Below are 18,287 nucleotides of genomic sequence, written 5' to 3' on the forward strand. Positions count from 1 at the left end.
ATGCTCTCCTGGGCCCCCACCCAGGCGTGGAAGGCAAAGTCTGTGTCCGGGTGCTTGAGGCAGGGAGGGGCACCGGGCCGTCAGACTCCCGGGTCCATCTGAGTCCACGCGGCTCACAGCTCTTCCCCTGCAGCCAGCCACGTTTCCTAGAGCAGAGGTGCAGATTAATCCTGCCTGATCAAGGATTCCAGGGCTTGGGCTTGTGGTTCCACTCCCAGGAATGACCTCTGGTCTGGCCTGCTGGTTTCTGGATCGGTAGCCACACAAACAACTTTCCTGCACATGTGGACAGAACAGGCTAAACCTGAGGCAGACAGGAATCACACATCTTGCACAAAGGGGGAGAAAATCCATCCCAAAGAGCAAATGAATGCACTAAAGAGATCTGGTTCAAATTAATGATTTTATTTCCATCTGTAACACTAGTAGAGGAGTCAAAAACAGACTGATGTACATGGATATAGTTTAAATGTAACAAAGAAAGATCTGAACTATGTACAATGAAGAAAAGAAAATGGTTCTTTTTCTTACCAACCTATTTTGCAGTTTCTGAATAGTAGAAACTAAACATCTTTCCCAATTTAGTATGAAGGAATACAACCTAATAATCAACCATTTGTCCTTAAGCACAAAACTTAAAGGAGATTTGGGCTGCACGGTCATCCTGGGTTCTGAAGTCTGGGCACTGTTGGCACAGAACAAAAGAGGTTCCATGAAGCCCAGAGGAACTTAAAGGCAATGATGTCCAATCAGAGGGCAGACACACCCAGCATCAGGCCGATGGGAACTGACGTCCTGCCCTCCTTGACTCCAAGTAGAAAATTATTACTTTCATCCAAATTAACCAGAAGTGAGCCAAATAGTTAAAAGTCAGAATGAAGAATAAAACAAATTTTTTTTCACACAGAGGAGGGACACTCCTTCAGCCCCGTTTAAAGTGAATTCCGTGCCGAGTCCCTGCTCCTTCAGAAGGGTAAACTGAAGGTCAGTTATTGCTAGCAAAGCCAGAGAAGGCCCCTTCCCCACCTTGCAGCTGTTTCACACGAAGAGGCTGGTGGTTTGGCTAGAAGCCCTCTGAGGAGGGTGCAGAGGCCAAGGCGGGCGGCCGCAGCAAGGCCTCTCCCCTGCTGGCCGCCCCCAGGCCCTGTGCCGTGAGGGGCAGTCAGGTCACCCTGTTGCCTCCTTGAGGACCAAGATGTTCACACCGAGGGAGCTGAGCAGAGCGTGTTATCTGGGTCGCTTGGGGAGAAGAGGCCGCCATACTTTGCCAACCAAACCTATGGAGCAGTCAAAAGCCCGAAAGGTCAGAAGAGCAGCTTCTGAAATGAATGTCAGCCGGTGTGGGGGGTGTGGGTGAAAGCCAAGGCGGAGCCCAACTAGTATCAGGTGGGCCGAACTCTTTGAAACTCAGGGGAGCTGACTTGGACAACAGCAGGGATGTGGGTGGCTGGTAAGGCCTCACGTACTGCCACCAGCTCTGTCTTTACACTCGAGTGGACATTAGGCAGTGGGAACTGAGGACCAGAGGGCATGTGGCGAACACAGGACAGATCTGATCGGAAAAGAGAGAGGATATCCAACCACATGTCTGCCCTATATACCTTGCACGGCCTGCACCAGGTGAAAAACTATGGGGCACGGGCTAAGTTCCTGAGAACAGGTGGCGAATAGGACGGGATGTGACAGGCACCGCTCCACGGGCAACAGGAGGCCTCTGAGGGGACGCTAACAGTGCTACATCTCCTGTGCTGCTGGAAAGTAGGCAAAGAACAGGCTTTATTGCACATTTCGTTCTTAGGAAACCGGGAGTTGCCCTGTAGAGAGTCTCCTGGTCTGCAGCATCCCGCACATCACTGCTGAGGTGTGGGTGGAGTCACGGGGCACCCCAGACTCGCCAGGGAAGAAAAACGCCCGGTGGTGGGTCTCTCTAGGGCTGTGCTCACACCTGTGGTCCTCGGGCCAGATGGACCTGGTCTAGCTCGGTCGCCGAGGCGGACTGACGCCAGGGACGACAGAGCCCGCCTGGGAGAGCCGGGCCAGCCCCTTGATGACACTGCCAGGAGGAAGCTGGGGCGGACTTTCCAAAAGGGGAAAATTTCTTGGCAGACATGCAGGCTCCAGAGAGAGGCTGGAACCACAATTCTCAACTCCGATGTGCCTAACTCCCTCTTTCCTACCCTGGAACCAGGATGCCCGGGGGGGCAGAGGTGGGGGCCCCCGCCTGGGCCCTGGCTCCAGCTCCACCGCAGTAAACCGGAGGTAACGAAAGGGTTTAAGAGCGGGTTTGAAACAAAAGAGCAGTTTACATATCAGACGTTGGCTCTGAAATAGTCTTTCTGAGCTCAGGAAATCGAGGCAGAGAAGCCATGAAAGGCTTAGTGGAGGACCTAGCCCGGCTGTCTGTCCGTCTGCCTCTCCTGACACTCTCCACACTTCATATATAAATGGGGTGGTATCGTTTGTGGTTGATCTTTTTCCTGCAAGTTGGGCAAGTGTTAGCATTCTTAAGGGAGTCACGGAGGCACTGGCTACAAAAGACGTGGCCGCATTCTGTAGAAACGATGAGACGTCCGTTCTGTACAATCTAGAAAACACAAGAAGGAACAGCCTTCACGTGTGCCCTGGTCCCACAGCGGCAGAGAGCCCCACTTCTGCTGTGACAAGGGGAAGAAGGGCTGGGCAGCTCTGCAGGACTGAACACACCCACTCGCCCTGCAGCGTCAGGCGACTACGACAGGGTCTCTAAGGCCCAGGGCAGAGGCGGGAGCCACTCTCCCGGCAGCAGCCACCCAAGGGTTGCAGGGACCCCAGGTGCCCACATCCACAGGCCTGCTGAGGCCCAGGGCTGCCGTGCGGGCACACAGGGAGGTGCTGGGGGGCGCAGGGGCCACGGGAAATACCGGCAGCTTCTGCTTAGGCTGGGACAGGAAACACACAGGACTGGTGTGCTCAACGGGGGTCAGGGCTGAAGGCTGCAGGGCCCAAAGAGAAGCCGGCACGTTCTCCCCTCACACACAGATGTGTGACAGGCCACACACAGCGGCCACGCCGGACTGCAGAACAGAGGTGTCAAATGCCACCTAACGAGAAGATCCTCTCCGCCCACTTCTTCCACTGAAGCAGTGTGGACACCAGGAGCCAGGAAGACACGGCAGAGCCGGCTTACCTCAGAGTACCCGTCCATGCAGATCGGACAGCTGACAGTACCAGAGGGCCTACAATCACAGGGCTTCGGGTCAGTTCCTCAGCAACCCCCACCATTCAATCCCTCAGAGTGGCTTCACAGAAGCAGCCCAGATCCCCCCTTAGCACAGGCATCGGAAGCCCCCCAAGAAGGCCAGCTGCCCCAAGGGGGGCGCAGCAGGGAGGCGAGAGGGGAACAAGAGAAGACGCCTGTCCTCCCCGACCCAGGCTGTACTCTCTGCCTCCCCATCTGGGGCAGGGGCTGTGCTCAGCCCCTCTGAGCATTCCTAGTGCAGGACACGGGAAGCCACTGGATCTGTCCTTCACAGCAGGTGGCCCAGGGATGTCCACACCCACCCTGCCCATGCCGGGCACACCCTCGTCCCTCCAGGAATGGCTGAACCAGCTCTGAATCCAGCCCCGCCTGTCCCCAGCTGCTGGGCAGCTGCTCCAAGAAGACTTTCTCAAGCCATGGGCTCACAGAGCTTGGGCAAGGTCCAGTATTTCCAATGGTCTACCCCCTGAGAAATGGAGGTGGGGGGAGAGAGGATTCCCCTCTCCAGGGGACGAGGGGACCCACGGGGCCAGAGGCTTCTGGTGAGGAAGCAGGCTGGTGGGGGCTGGCACCTGAGTCCTGCGGCTGCCTCCTCCCTGGCGTGTCTAGGAGTGTGGGTGGTCACGTACACATCTCTGTCCCTGGACACCTCCTCGTCATCACTGCTCACCACACAGCTGTCGGCATGGTCCTGGCGTGGCCGTCTGGCGTTCCTCCTCGGCCGCCTCCTTTCTAAGAGAGGAGTCCACACTCAGGGCAGGGTCGCCAGCCCCATCACCTCACCACTCCCTTCCCACCGGGAAAGGCCAGCGCCAACCCGAGAGGCACAGCACCACACCCAGAAGGTCCTGCCCAGCTATACAGAGGCCACCTTCCGGTCTTCCCAGGAGGAGCCCCACCTCTGCCACGAGCAGGTGCCTGAGCAGTGGGGAGTCCAAGGCGGTCAGCCTTCTCTAAACTCCGATGGGACCACAGCTCCACCCTAGGGGTACTGTCTTCTCAGCGAGCACAGGGCACTGACTGCAGGGGTCTTCCCGCCTGGCATTCTCACACCCACAGGCCTGGCAAGGCCTTTGGCGTTACACCCCTCACCCACATCAGTTCTGCACCCAAACCCAATGAAAGAGAGGAAACCACTTACCATCAACAATCTATTAAAACGGAGGAAAACAAAAGAGAAAAGGAACATCAGTACGACATAAAATACTCTGTATATTTCAAAAAAACTTATCTTAAATGACACAATTGAAGCATTTCTTATTTCAAATGCAAAAATCCTCAGGGGATCAGTAAAGCCTCCCCACCCCAGGGGATGGGACAGGTGCAAGGAGAGGGCCTGCCTCTGCCCAGCACTGACGGGAGGTCTGGACACCTCCCCTCCAGTAAGGTGCATCCTGGGCGCCTCCGCCTCCTGGCAGCTGGCACGCTGTGTGCCTCGGCCTGCCACACGCCGAGTGACTTGGAGCTGCCAGCCTCGTGACCTGAAAGTTACTCACCATGTGGGAGCTGCTGGCTTTCTCTTCTGGAGAACAGAGGCACCAGCGCCCCAGCTCACCGCGGACACGGAGCCCAGGACTAGGTCCGTACGCTCTCCTTGTCCGGTGGGCCAGTGACAAGCATCTTGTTCCATGAACCTTTACTGGGAGGAGGGTGTGCAGTACTCATGCTGGGATATAATCAAGTAATTAAACAGAGCAGGGCGTGCAGGGACTAACGAGTGGCACACGAAGGGCTGAGACCACCCTGACTCCAGGTTCTCCAGAAACACACACGAGTTACTGAGAACCTGAGGCCGCCATCGGCTACTCAGCAGAACTTACACTAGGATTACTATGCTACAATAGTTTCATACCCCATGGCTTCAACCCTCTCTGAGCTCCTATACCTGTCTGTCTACGGTGTCACCAGTGGCACACCTCTTCCTCTTGTTCGTCACAGGCCATAACCTATTTCAGGAAAGCCCCACTGCCCACCTCTCTTCGGCCGACACCATGGCAGAGGGCATGCTGTCCTGCCCTGCAGAAACCAGAAGCTCTTTCCATCCCAACTCCTCGTGGCAGGGATTCTGGACACAAACTAAGTTCCACCAGTGAGACAGCACCAATTTCAGCCGCTGGAGATGGACACGGCTGGCAATATCAACAGGCAGTCCTGGCCCAGGCCGCAGTGTCCTTGGCCCAGGCCCCTCCTCCCTAGCAAGGGGTTAAGGTATTGGTTCCTTGAACCCAAGGAGATCAGTGCAGGTGATGGCTCCCATCTCCTGACCCTCTGCTTGGGGCGGAGGTAACGGTCCCATGGTGGGTCAAGGCCAAGATGTCTGGGGTTATTCCTAGAGTCCTGCTCCTCCAGCCCTTTCAACACCAAGAAGCATCTCCTCCCATGTATTAAAATCCATTTATGCTTTAGAACTAGAGCGGATTCAGTTTTCCAACCTGAACCATGACAGATACAAGTAGCCATCCCAGAAAGGAGGGTCTAAGCATAAAGATCTTCATTTTGCGGATGAGAACATAACCCACATTACTACTGAAGGCACCCCCACCTCCCCCTAGAGGAGGCTGGACTGCGGAACTATGAAAGTGGGGGACCGTCAATCTCATTATTGGGATATTTACTAGAAAAAAAGCTTGGGCTGACAGGAGGTGCAGTCCCCATGAAGTCTACAGAAAGGGAGCTCTGAATTTAACCAAGAACAGAAGGAAAATCTGCTGTGGGCAGGGACGATCCCAGCTTTCCAGCACCCCAACACTGCCTCGCTTCCTTTGCCAAGATGGGTCATTCGATTAAGTGTGGACACACCTGGAAGAAATATGGCGTCACTGGCTCCCGGGAAACCAGTGTGTGGGAGCCACGTCTCCACAGGCTCTTGTGAGTCAGACCCAGCTCACCTGCAGGGAGTGCCAAGCTCAGGCCAAACGTCAGCCTCTGGGGAGGTACATACGGCTGCCTAGTCCAAGGCTCAGCACAGGTGTTCCTTACCTAACCACTGGGTAAACGAATACACAGTGGCCAGAGAGCTCCCCTCACTGGTGATGACTCGGTCCCCATTCTCAACAGAAAACCTCAGAGATGAAGCTTCTTGCCCAAAGGGCAGAAAACAATGGCACCACAGCCTGGCTGAGGGACATGAGACACCATGCCCGGTGCTTGGGCCAGCCAGCAGCTGAACCATATCAAATTCCAGAACCCCTTTAAGGTGCCCGCGAGCACCCTGGAACGGCCCTTCCTCATAGTTGTGGCCCTGAAGGTCACACAGCGCTTGCCTGGTGGGGAGAGGAGGGCAGCTCTGGAGCCTCTCATGTGGCCAAGAGGCCTTTAAAAGCAACAAAACACCAACTCCCCAACCCCCTGGTCTGAACAGCTGAGTCAGTACTGTGGCAAGTGGCCTCCCACAGCCTGCTTCACCTTTGGGTCTGGCTTCCCATTCTTGACTGTGGAATAAAGCACAGGGCAGAGCGCTGAGAGACAAGTGAGGCATCCGGAGTACGAACAACCCACAGCAGACCCCCGCTGCCGCCTGCTTTCACACCAGGCACACGGACTCCAGGCCGGTCACGCGAAGGCCCTTTGAGTTTCTGAAGCACAGGTGGGCCTTAGAACACCCACAAGTGCGGACACCCATGTCACAGGCTTCTGGTCAAGCCCTCCTCCTACCAGTAGACGCAACCCCTGGCATTCTAGGCACCTCCGGGGGCTGCAAGAATACGCTGGGTGAAATAACGGGACTGAGACAGGCAGCCTGGGGTCCTCTGCATGCAAGTGGAGCCCTGGCATTTCTAAGAATGCCTACGCGGCCAAGAGCTCAGCAAGCCGCTTCCTTCAGGCAGCCTCCCCACTTGGCATGCTGCTGTACTGGGGAAAACAGCCACCTCCACCCACTGTGCACGAAAGCAGCTGCTCTTTGGATCCAACCGCTGCACGCAGCCCGCAGTGACGGATTTGTTAGTGCGGCCCTGCCGGGAGGCCCAGGAACACCGGGCCTGTCACGAACATCGCAGTCACAGTAAGCAGCCCCTCCAGCACCACAGACAACCAATTCCCTCGTTCCTGGCCATGGTGGCCAGCCCTTCTTTCTTACACGATTATGAAGTCACCAGGTGCCCCTCGGGCCCTTGACTATTCCCCTAGAGATGGACAGGACTCTGTCCCTGCCTGCAAGGGAGCTTCAGTTAAGCAGATTCTTTCCAGTCTCATGAATGAAAATAGGCAGGTATGGAGTGTAACACGAATAGTGTGACTCATAGGCACACCATGGAAACACATCACAAAGAGATTTCAGGGAAACCAACCTGACTTTAAAAGAAAAGTGCCCTGAAAACCTGAACTCACCTACTACCCCAGCTAAGAAGGCAGAAGGATGGAAAATACGAGCAGAGGTTTCCAATAAATGGCAGGCTAGTATTTCCACCAAATTTCCCACTGAAAACCACCAAAACAAGATAAAACATACATACTTTTAAAAAAAGATATATCCCCAAAAAATTATTTGTTCAAACTAAAGGCAATACAATTAATCCAGAGGAAAAAAAAATACAGAAGATTCTTGAAAAATTGAAGCCTGGAACTCCTCGGTGGCTCAGTCGGTTAAGCGTCTGACTTCAGCTCAGGTCATGATCTCATGGTTTTTGAGTTCAAGCCCCGCATTGGGCTCTGTGCCGACAGCTCGGAGCCTGGAGCCTGCTTCCGATTCTGTGTCTTCCTTCCCCTCTGCCCCTCCCTGGCTCACACTCTGTCTCTCTCTCAAAAATAAACATTAAATTAAAAAAATAAAATAAAATAAATTGAAGCCTACATTTGAAAGCCTCACAGAGAAACCAAAGCCCAGGCAGGTTATCTAGGGAAGGCCAGCTGCTTTGTGCAGGCCAGGTTCAAAGCAAGTCTCAGGAATTACCAAAGAACTGACACATGGAATGTTTTTTCTGACCAATAATGCAGTAATTCAAAGAATCAGTAACAACAACAAAGGAAATAAAGAAAATCCCCAATGTTTCAAAGTTAAAAAACAAGTTTGATAAATATGTTGAATTGAATGTAAAATACTAATAACAAAATTTGTAGGATATAGCTTAAAAAGTATAATCTTAAATGCATTTACTGGAAAAGAAATGATGAAAATTAGTAAGTTAGAAAGACAGCAAAATAAACTCAAAGAAAGAAGCAACCATGAATGAAAAAAACTTACAAGAGAAAGGATCCACAAAGCTAAAAGTTGGTTCTCTGAAAGATCTAATAAACCTCTGGTGATACTAATCTAAAAAGACAGAAAACACAAATAACTGAAATCAGAAATGGAAAAGGAGACATCACTACAGATTCCACAGAACATTAAGACATTACAAACAAATTTATACCAATAAAAGTGAAAATTTTAGACAGATCGACCTTTGGCTCAGGTTATGATCTCGCAGTTCGTTAAGTTCGAGCCCCACCTTGGCTCGGTGCTGACAGCTCATAGAGCTTGAAGCCTGTGTCTCCCTCTGTCCCCACCCCCACTCTCTCTCTCTCTCTAAAAAATAAAAAAATTTTAAAAAGGTGCAAAAATCGTATATATAAAATATTGGCAAACAGAATCTGGAAATATATAAAAAGAAAATATCACATCCACAATATTTAGTTGGTTTAACATTAATATCAATGTGAAGCACCTGAGTGGCTCAGTCAGTCAAGCATCTGACTCTTGGTTTTGGCTCAGGTCGTGGTCTCATGGTTCGTGAGTTCAAGCCCTACACTGGGCTCTGTGCTGATGGTGCACAGAGAAAACCAATGGAGAAAACCAATGAAATTCTTGACTTCTCCACTTCAACATATGAAAGGGGAAAAATTATCCTTCTATGAAGTGTTAAAATTCAGTACATGATTCATGACAAAACTTGCAGACCAACAGGAAATGGGAATTTCTCCAATCTGTAAAGGACGTGAACAGCAGCAACAAAACCTACCGCAGAGGGCTTATTTAATGGTTGAAGTCTGACAAGATTCCTTCGGATTTGGGATGAGACAAGAATGTCCGGGACTGTCACCATTTTTATTCAGCCAGTGCTGAATTTTCTTTCGCCAGGGTGTTAAGGTAAGAAAAAAAAGTAGAAAAGAACCAAAATTTGTTCTGTGCATACAGAAATCTAAAAGACTTACAGATTAAGAATTGCTAGACTGAGAAAAGTCAATAGATAAAATCAATTAGCAAATAACAAAAAAGAGAAAGAAACTTTATACCATTTTTAGTAGTTTCCTAATATTGCATGTATCTAGGAGTAACTCTTCTAACAAAAGACTTGCAGAACTAAAAGGAACACTGTAAGACTTTACTGAGAGGGGCTAAAGACGCCCCCCTAGAACCACACACGAAAGGCAATTCACGTGGGTTACAGACCTACTTGCAGAAGGCAAAACAGTAACTGTCAGAATACAGCAACATTTTTATATGAAATTTTCTTCAGCAAATTGATAAATCCAACTATTAAAATTAAGAACCTCTTTACATAAATCAAAAAGGCAAACATTTGAGAAGACAGAAAACCTAACAGCAAGCTCATATTTGTCACTTGTAAAACAAAATAAAGCAGGAAGGGGTGCTTGGCTGGCTCAAATGGTAGAGTATGTGCCTCTTGAGCTCCAGCTTTTGAATTCAAACCCCACGTTGGGAGTTGAGCCTACTTAAAAAAAAATAAAATAAAATAAAAATAAAAATGAGGTCTAAAAAACCCCACAAGGCAGACAACCAAATGGGGGCAAGGAATGGGGAGAAGACAAGGAGTTGCTCTGTTCTAGATCAATTTCTCCAGCTATTGTAAAAGTTGTATGTACAACGTGTGGGTAAAAAGATTTTTACAGGGGCAGCTGGGTGGCTCAGTCGGTTGAGCGTCTGACTTTGGCTCAGGTCATGATCTCAATCCATGAGTTCGAGCCCCGCGTCGGGCTCTGTGCGGACAGCTCAGAGCCTGGAGCCTGCTTCTGATTCTGTGTCTCCCTCTCTCTCTGCACCTCCCCCACTCGTGCTGTGTCTCTGTCTCAATAATAAATAAAAACATTAACGAAAAATTAAAAAAAAAAAAAAAGATTTTTACAGACACTTCACAAAAGAGGAAAATGAACCACTAATGAACATGAAAAAGTGTTCAACCCTAAGAAGAATCAAGGAAATACACGTTAAAGCCACACAGGAAACTCCCAGGTTCCCATGACTGGAAGCAAAGCGGCGGCAAGCACGTGGAGACAGAGGCCCCTCGAACACTGGCAAGAACGTCAACTAGCAGAGCCCCTCTGGAAAAGAGGCATTAATCTGGTAAACATCAAAGATACACATGCCCTGGGATCCAGCAGTGACGGCCTTTTTTGGGTATGCATTGCCCAAAATAAAAGCTGGTTTGGAGAAAAAAATATCTAAGCAGAGATGGACTAAGTCTTATTGTACCTTACAGCATTTTTTAGTTCTCTTAATTCACTGGCGGTTTTGGAGGCTCTGGGGTTTTAGAGTTGGAAAAATCCAGTCTCTGTGAAATCTCTCATCAGAGGGCTCCCCGACATTCTGAAGCCGTGCCTGGACCCAGGTAAGCAGAGACTCTGGTCTTCAAGATATGGAACTAGCTACTCCCAGCAAGGCAGAAGAGGTACACCTGGCCTGTTCCCAGATTCCGGTAGAACTGGGAAGATCACCCCAATTTGGGAACAGATACATTTATCCATTCACATTCTCCTGCAGGGGAGGCCTGAGGTCACCCTGAACTTACAATTCATCTTGTCCTGAGTTAATACAATTAGGTTTCCCATGTAGATCTGCTTAGAGCAAGAACTTCAGCCTTACATGTTAAAAACTGGCATTTGAATTTATTAAAATGTACAACAAAAAGTAGAGAATAATTAGAATGAAGAGTGCTATAAAGTCCCAAACCATTATTTTATGGCTGGGAACACTGCGACCACGGTTAAGTCAAGTCCCAGGACCAAAATGACCAGTACATCTGGGACCAGAAAACCAGGACTCCCACCTCCCAGGCCCGCTCCCCCCTCTCCCCATCGCTGGCCTCTGGCCTGCCATCCACTCCTAGGACAGCTCCCCCAACCCTAACAGTCCTGTTCCATGTCTCCTGAGGACTTTCCATGCCAAGGGAAACACAGAGAAAGCAGAAAAGCTCACGAAGGAGCCCATGTAGGGAGGGCAGTCTGGTCATGCAAAAAAAAAAATACCCAAGGCATGAAAGGGGACTTCATGATGTTGGCGTGTCACCCAACAGAAGCTGATCACCGTCTCCTTGAGGGCACGAAGGTCGAGCAGGATCCCGGCTATCCCCCCAGGGCTTGTCATGCTGCAGGTGGGGAGGAGTATCACAGAAAAGAAGGACTTGGCACTGCTTCTAAGTGTCTATCAGCAACTGGGCCGCATGCTTTAGCCAAGGCACCAAAAGAAGCTATCCTTCCAGAACCCCAGGGAGCCTGCGGGACCAGCAGCAAAGTTGTGTACATGTACGTACCTCAAAAAACACACCCATCGGGCCGAGGCAGAGACTACTGACAGCTAAGCCTACTCCCCACCTGTCTCAGAAAGTTCCAACTGATCTCCAGAGAACTACTGGCTCCTTTCTGGGAGCCGACGTCCCACCTGCGCATACATCCAGGACCCGTGGGAGGCCGTTTAATAGCTCGGCAAGAACAGCTGCCTCTCCTCTCGGATGGGTGGTGTGTGTGTGCGCGCATGTGTGTGTGTGGAACACAGGATAGGTTTTAAATCAAGGCCAGAGTCTAAACCTCTAAATCTGTCAAGACAGCTCCTCCTCGTCGCCCTTTTTTCCTTTTAAAGAAGTCCTGGAGCTTCTCAGTGCAACCTTCTTCTGAAGTTCCAAGCACAATCAGAATAAGCCCAGGATCAGTGCGCCCCAAGGCCAGGTGAACACTCAGCCGCTACTGAGCCCAGTCCGCGGCAGCGCCTGCCTCCCACTCGCTCCACTCCACAAAGTACCTATCAGGACAGAAGGTGCTAGAGGCATCCCCGAGAGGCAAACGCAGCCTCAGGATGCGGGGCCAGGGGCGGAGCAGCCGCCGGGACCCACACACAGCGGTGTACCCCCACGTGGTGGAGGCGGCGTGCCAGACCACTCCGCAGCACGCCCGCCGCCCGGACCAGGTCTCCCTCCTCGAGGGCCACAGAGGCGAGCGCGCTCTTTGCCAGGGTCCGTAGCTGGCGCCCCAGGAAGGGGGCTCAGGCAGGCTGCCGCCCTCCCTGGAGCCCTGACACAGCTGAGGCGGCAGGCAGCGGTGCAGGGCACCTGCACCCCGTGAGGGGGCCCTCCTGGAACGGAAGAGATCTCGTTCCCGCCAGCTGTGAAGTGTAAACCCACGTGTGCCCGGAACCCCCACGTGCCAGCCACCCGAACACGCACACAAGCCCGTGACACATCCCCACTCACAACGCGAAGGAGGCCGAGGAACTTAAGGCCGCACAGCTGGTATCAAGGGTGGAAGGGGGGCCTACAGAGGTGGGGTCTCGGGGCTCTCCCCACATGGCTTGTGCGCCAGCTGCAGAAAGGCCCCAGTCACAAACATTTACTGTCCACAGGCAGCAAAGCCACAACAAATGATTTTCCAGAAACAACCTTCTATCTTGGGCTCTAGTCACTGGGTGCACGGGCTTCTTCGGCACAGGCCACTACTTGTGACCGAGGCCTTCTGAAGTTGACGCTGGCCCAGGGCCCGCAGCCAGGAAGAGGCGACTCTCCGCTCCAACACTTACCACGACAGAGTCATTGTGAGTCAGGTCAACAACCACAGGCTCTAAAGATTCACAGGTCAGGTCCACTATTTCGTCTCCAGCTTCAAAACAAAGCATTTTAACAAGCATTAGGAGAAAAGTAAAGGCACACCGCTCTAAGCATGAAACGATTACAGGTATAAACCTCTGCTAAACCCTACCAAAGGACAGAATGCAGAACCTCAGGACCTATCCCCTTTCCAGAGGTGACAGCCAATGAATGCCCTTCCAGAATGTTGCTGAGTGGCACTGTGTAGTTTTTACGACTGCACCGAGGGGTGAGGTCTGTGCGCATGCACACCTTTATCCCTGGGGCCTCCCCCCCGCCACACAACCAGGCCTCTGTGTCCCCACCGGCCTCTGCACAGGGGAGGGGCAGTGACCTACCTGGGAGTGCTGGGGACATGTGGGGACAGGACCAGGCATGCTCACCGCAGGGCCTTTCTCTTTGGGATGGACCCACCCACAGACCTTGTCAGGCTCAGCCACACACCCCCATCAGTTACGTTTTCACCTCCATTTAGCTCTCAAGTGGGACAAAGGAGGTATTTACTGATCTGTTAGCACCCCAAAACGCCAAAATGGGCTGGGCCCGTTCCACAGCTTGCCCTTGAGCCCTAGGATACATGGCAGTGTCCACGTGAGCACAGGACAAAGTGGGAAAAGACACGTCCCAAACAGTTAGCAGCATTTCTGTGCGGCAGGAAGGAGCAAATGGCAGGCGACAACTTCCATTTATATAAACTAAAAAAAGAAGATTTAGGATCATTTTTGCTTCTATTGTTACAGCACTAAGAAGCATGGGAGTAGGATTTTTAGAAGTATTTGTTTGGGGACAGTAACTTGTGATGCATTTAGTATATTCCAACTTGCTTTATTTTCTTATATTAAGAAGTTTCACAGGAATAAAGACCACAATATATGGTTGTATCCAATGTAATTTTTACGAAATGATCTTTCTATAAATTTTTTAATGTTTATTTATTTTTGAGAGAGAGAGAGAGAGAGAGAGAGGGAGAGAGAGAGAGAGGAGTGGGGGAGGAGCAGAGAGAGGGAGACACAGAATCTGAAGCAAGCTCCAGGCTCTGAGCTGTCAGCACTGAGCCCAACTCAGGGCTCGAGCTCGTGAACTGTGAGATCATGACCTGAGCTGAAGTCGGACGCTTAACCGACTGAGCCGCCCAGGTGCCCCTGACCTCCTCCTTTTTAAAGAACAGCCCACATACTGATACGCTCTCGGTCACAGAACTGTTTCTGTGTTGATGGACACAATCTATGGCTCCATAAATAGGAGCCGGACTCCAACGGGCAGCTTGTGCACACGGCCCTGTGCACATGCTGAGGTGGCCTGCGGTGAGAGGAGAGCTGGACCAAATAGCAGTCAAGCCTGAGACCCTGAGCCCCTAGAGACCACTCATGTGGTCAGTGTCCTGATCGAGGAGCCTCCGGCGCTAGCCTCTCCTGAATGATGGCAGCGTTCAGATGCAGGGGCATCAACTTTGGGACAGAGGGGAGGGGATGGCAGGGGGGCCAGGGTCTCAGCCTCCAGGCTTTTAGGAATTCACAGAAGTGAAACTCAGGAGCCACAGAGACGATACTGAGAATTTCACTTCTCTGAAGGGCCCATGAAATGTATCTCAAGACAAGCTGCTTCCCTTTACATGTCCGTTTTCTTTTTTTTTTTTTAATTTTTTTTTAATGTTTATTTATTTTTGAGACAGAGCATGAACGGGGGAGGGTCAGAGAGAGAGGGAGACACAGAATCTGAAGCAGGCTCCAGGCTCCGAGCTGTCAGCACAGAGCCCGACGCGGGGCTCGAACCCAGGAACCGTGAGATCATGACCTGAGCCGAAGTCGGACGCTTAACCGACTGAGCCACCCAGGCGCCTCTACATGTCAGTTTTCAAGCTTCGCAGTCACGAAATCAATCTTAACACATGCAGAGCACAGGGACTCAACTCAGGCCACTGGCCGTCCCCCTCAGCAGGCAGAAGGGGGGAAAGATCAATCTGGCCTCTGCCTATACCAGCCCACTCCAACACAGGCAGCTGTCAACAGATCTGCCTTCTTGGGAAATTCTGTATCTCAAAGAGAAAGAGAAAAGGAAATCGGAGAACCTCACGAGGCAGAGCAAATTGGAGATGCGGTTTTGAGTCGAAAAGCTGGGCCCAGGGCCGTCTCACCCCCCTGCACGTTCCCAGAAGGTCAGCCCTGCCGAGAGGCCGTCGGAACCCGTGGAGGCCTTCGGATACCGCACAAAGCAGTTCTTGATCCAGTGCGCTTCCGGTTTTGAGCCGCGGCTCAAGTGGCGGAGTCCAGGGTCGCGTAGGTCTTACAGACACACGGACAGAAGCTAACCCTCGCACAGCAAGCGTTCTCTCACAAGCACTGATCTCAGTGACCTCGCGGACAACTGTACGAGCGGTACTAGGAGCACCCCATTTCGGAGGGGGCAGCGGAGGCACGCACAGGTGGTGTGGCTCCCACCAGGCCCCACAGCTGGGAGGCGGCAGTGCTGTACTCACCCACGCACACCGTCCCCCACCAGCACCCCCCCACCCCGCCCCCGGTCACGGCGTCCCTGGACATCTTACCGCTTTCCACAAGTTCTATGGGCTCTGCTTCCAAGGCCATCTCAGGGGTGGACGCTGCTTCCCGAGTTCGCTTCTGGGCTTGTCTAGAATTTACTGTCCCACCACGACGCTTTCTCTGAGGGTAACCCAGGGAAAGAAACAGTCGCATGAGCTCTGGCTGCTGACACAATTTCCATAACAAGAATAAAAGGTCAACATGGGAATGGCTCAACTCATCAGGAAGAGGAGGCCAGTGAGCCAGCCTGAGGTGGGGGTCCTTTCAAAACCTGACATTCCTATCACTGAATATTTAGAGAGAAATAATACCAAACACGTAGTGAATATGAATTCTACAAAGTAAAACTTCTGTTATATCAAACTATTGGTCTATCCAAAGTACATGCCACACCACTCTATAGAAGCCTCTGATCCAGGTCAAGGCTTGGCCAGAAATCCCTCCTTTTAACCAAAAAAAGTCACAAACCTATCTTCCTTGGATTTGTGTTTGGTCCCATTGAGCCCTCTTTGTTTTTTTCAACCCAAAGGCCCTCAGTTTCCCACATTTCTATCCACTGTGGAAACTGGGTCTTTTCTTTCAAAAACCTTTAACCTTTAGAGTACTATTCAGTATGGTTTACACCCCAACAATCACCCCCAGAGCTCAAAGAATCAAAGTTCCCAGTGGTTGCCCAAGAGCCCTGCCTTCCGGAAAGCTCAGGCTCTCGGCTGGCCTAGCTGCAGTCCACACTCTCTGAACCAGCCTTCTTCTCACACACATCCCTGAGCGCTGGCTTACCAGTAAGCTCCAGCTTTTCTGACCTGGATGGCCCTGAAAGACAGGATGAGAACATGCCCTATACAGCCTGCCTTCCTCAAAAGAGACAGAACTTTTCACCTGACCCTGTCACCTTGTGTTCCCACCCTGCATGGCCCCAACCAATCCTGGCTCCCTGTGTTTTGGGTTCTAACCGGCACTGGGCCCACTATGCTTCAAAATGGGTGAGCTGGGGCAGTCTAAACTTCCTCCTCCCCAGTACCAGCCTTGCAGAGCTGGCACACAGATTAGGTGACAGAGTGCGCAAAGTACTGTGCACAGACACCAGACGCCAACGATACCCTAACTGCTTACGTACCTTACTAAGCATTCTGTCTCTGGAAACTCTGGATGGACTGGACACTGTTGGTGAGATCTGCACAAGACCTAAGGGAACCCATCACTGGGCCCAACGCTCACTGGCTAGGCAACAGAGAGATGTCTGACTCTTGCTGGGTTCCAACGGCTCCTCAGTAGCAAATGGCAGCTTGAGGAGAGTCAGAAATCAGATGTGGGTTTAGCAATTTTCAGTGGATCTGAGGAGCCATCTCCAGGAGGGCCCGGAGACAAGCCACTGCAATAGTTCAAAATTCTCCAGCGAGGAGTTGCTCTGCCCCTCAAGGGAGCTGACACCCCGGCCTCAGTGGAGTCTACAGGCTTCCCCAGCGGCCACCAGAACACCCAGGGCTGCTTCGTGCCTCTTTCTCTCTGAAGTTGCCCTTGCATTTTCCTTCCTCTGGAAAGAGCCTAGTATTTCTCAGCAGATGCTGGTAAACAGAACCGCCGTGCCCCCCTGCAGCTACCTGTATGGTTTCTGGTCTCCACCGACGGAGGCGGGCAGCAGCCATGGGCCCTGGCCAAGGTCTAGGTGATGGAAAGAACCTATCATGGCTACTGCCGCAATGTGCACGCTCAACGCTCCCCCGCCCCACCCTACACCCCACAGCGGTCCTCTTCCCTGGCAGCTCTTCAAGCCCCTCTGTGCCTGGGCTACCCATTCCTCCCCTCTTCACTCGGCCAGTTCTCACACAGCTTTCAGAACCTATGCAGATGGCACCTCCATGACGAGGAGACCCCTCATCCCGCCAGCACGGCCACATCAGGACCGACCCCTTGTAGGGCTCCCACCTCCTCCTCCAATCGTCCTCACCGGCGGGCAGGCAGCAGGTGGACATCAGCTCAGGGCCAGCCTCAAGAACCCCACGACATTTGCAGAGACTCCACTCTGTCCTATTACTCTCATCGTGGCTCTCCCCCTCCTGGCGAACAGAGAGGCTCAGCCTCCAGTTTAAACTGATCACCTAAGTTATTTACACCGTTCCAAGGGAAGTTTAACCAACTTCTTCACACAATCACAGAAGAGACTATCTATATTGCTCTGTCTGTCCAGATCCTGCCTGGGCAAGGTATGGGCTTCTTAGAGGAGGCTTAGGACATTGGTTTCCCAACAAGGGAGGGGCAGTGACAATCTGCAGACAAGGGACCCAGGTGGGAAGTCACGTCTGCCTTTTAGGAGGGTGGGCCAGGGAAACAAAGGCCCTTTTGTGTGTAAATACCAAAAGGGCTTGGAGCATACTAGGGACTGGGAGTGGCCAGGAGGAGATGGACATTGGGGGAGGGGCAGCAAAAGGAATCTACAGGATTTCTACTACTGTTCACCCTGGGAGCTGTGGTTGTCTCATCCCGCCCCCACATTCATAGCACCTCTGGAACCTGGAAAGAGAATACGAGGCTGTCTTTTCACATCTGGTCCACCTGATATGAATTTAGTATCTCAGAAAACAACTGGGTTGAGTTTAGATCAGATGAGCAGCTTTGTCAGCGGGGAATAAACTGCAGAGGGGGACTTTCAGGGAATCCTCTCTGCAGCTCCAGGGGCTCCGGGTGACCCTTGCTTCCACTAAACCAGCACTGCTTCTG

The 18,287-nt window shown here is 51.9% G+C and overlaps 1 protein-coding gene across 5 annotated transcripts in view; it reads right to left on the reverse strand.

Annotated features, from left to right (window-relative positions):
- Nucleotides 1–384: 384 nt before the first annotated feature.
- RNF4 (ring finger protein 4) overlaps nucleotides 385–18,287 on the reverse strand; it is a 30,940-nt gene continuing 13,037 nt past the window's right edge. For 2 of the 5 annotated variants that reach the window (XM_019453874.2, XM_053901777.1), the window contains exons 3-8: nucleotides 15,575–15,689; nucleotides 12,963–13,042; nucleotides 4,380–4,389; nucleotides 3,811–3,970; nucleotides 3,167–3,215; nucleotides 385–2,584 (exon numbers count right to left, since the gene is read on the reverse strand). In XM_019453874.2, coding sequence (XP_019309419.1) covers nucleotides 2,435–2,584; nucleotides 3,167–3,215; nucleotides 3,811–3,970; nucleotides 4,380–4,389; nucleotides 12,963–13,042; nucleotides 15,575–15,689 — 564 coding nt within the window. In that variant the 3' untranslated portion in view covers nucleotides 385–2,434. Of the gene's footprint in view, nucleotides 2,585–3,166; nucleotides 3,216–3,810; nucleotides 3,971–4,379; nucleotides 8,490–12,962; nucleotides 13,043–15,574; nucleotides 15,690–18,287 lie in introns of those variants that run through there. The other 3 variants (XR_008421884.1, XR_008421883.1, XR_008421885.1) reach the window with 3 other exon arrangements.

The sequence above is a fragment of the Panthera pardus genome, unplaced genomic scaffold (genome assembly GCF_024362965.1).
Source record: "Panthera pardus isolate Hobbes unplaced genomic scaffold, ASM2436296v1 HiC_scaffold_13, whole genome shotgun sequence".
In the NCBI taxonomy this organism is placed as follows: Eukaryota; Metazoa; Chordata; class Mammalia; order Carnivora; family Felidae; genus Panthera; species Panthera pardus.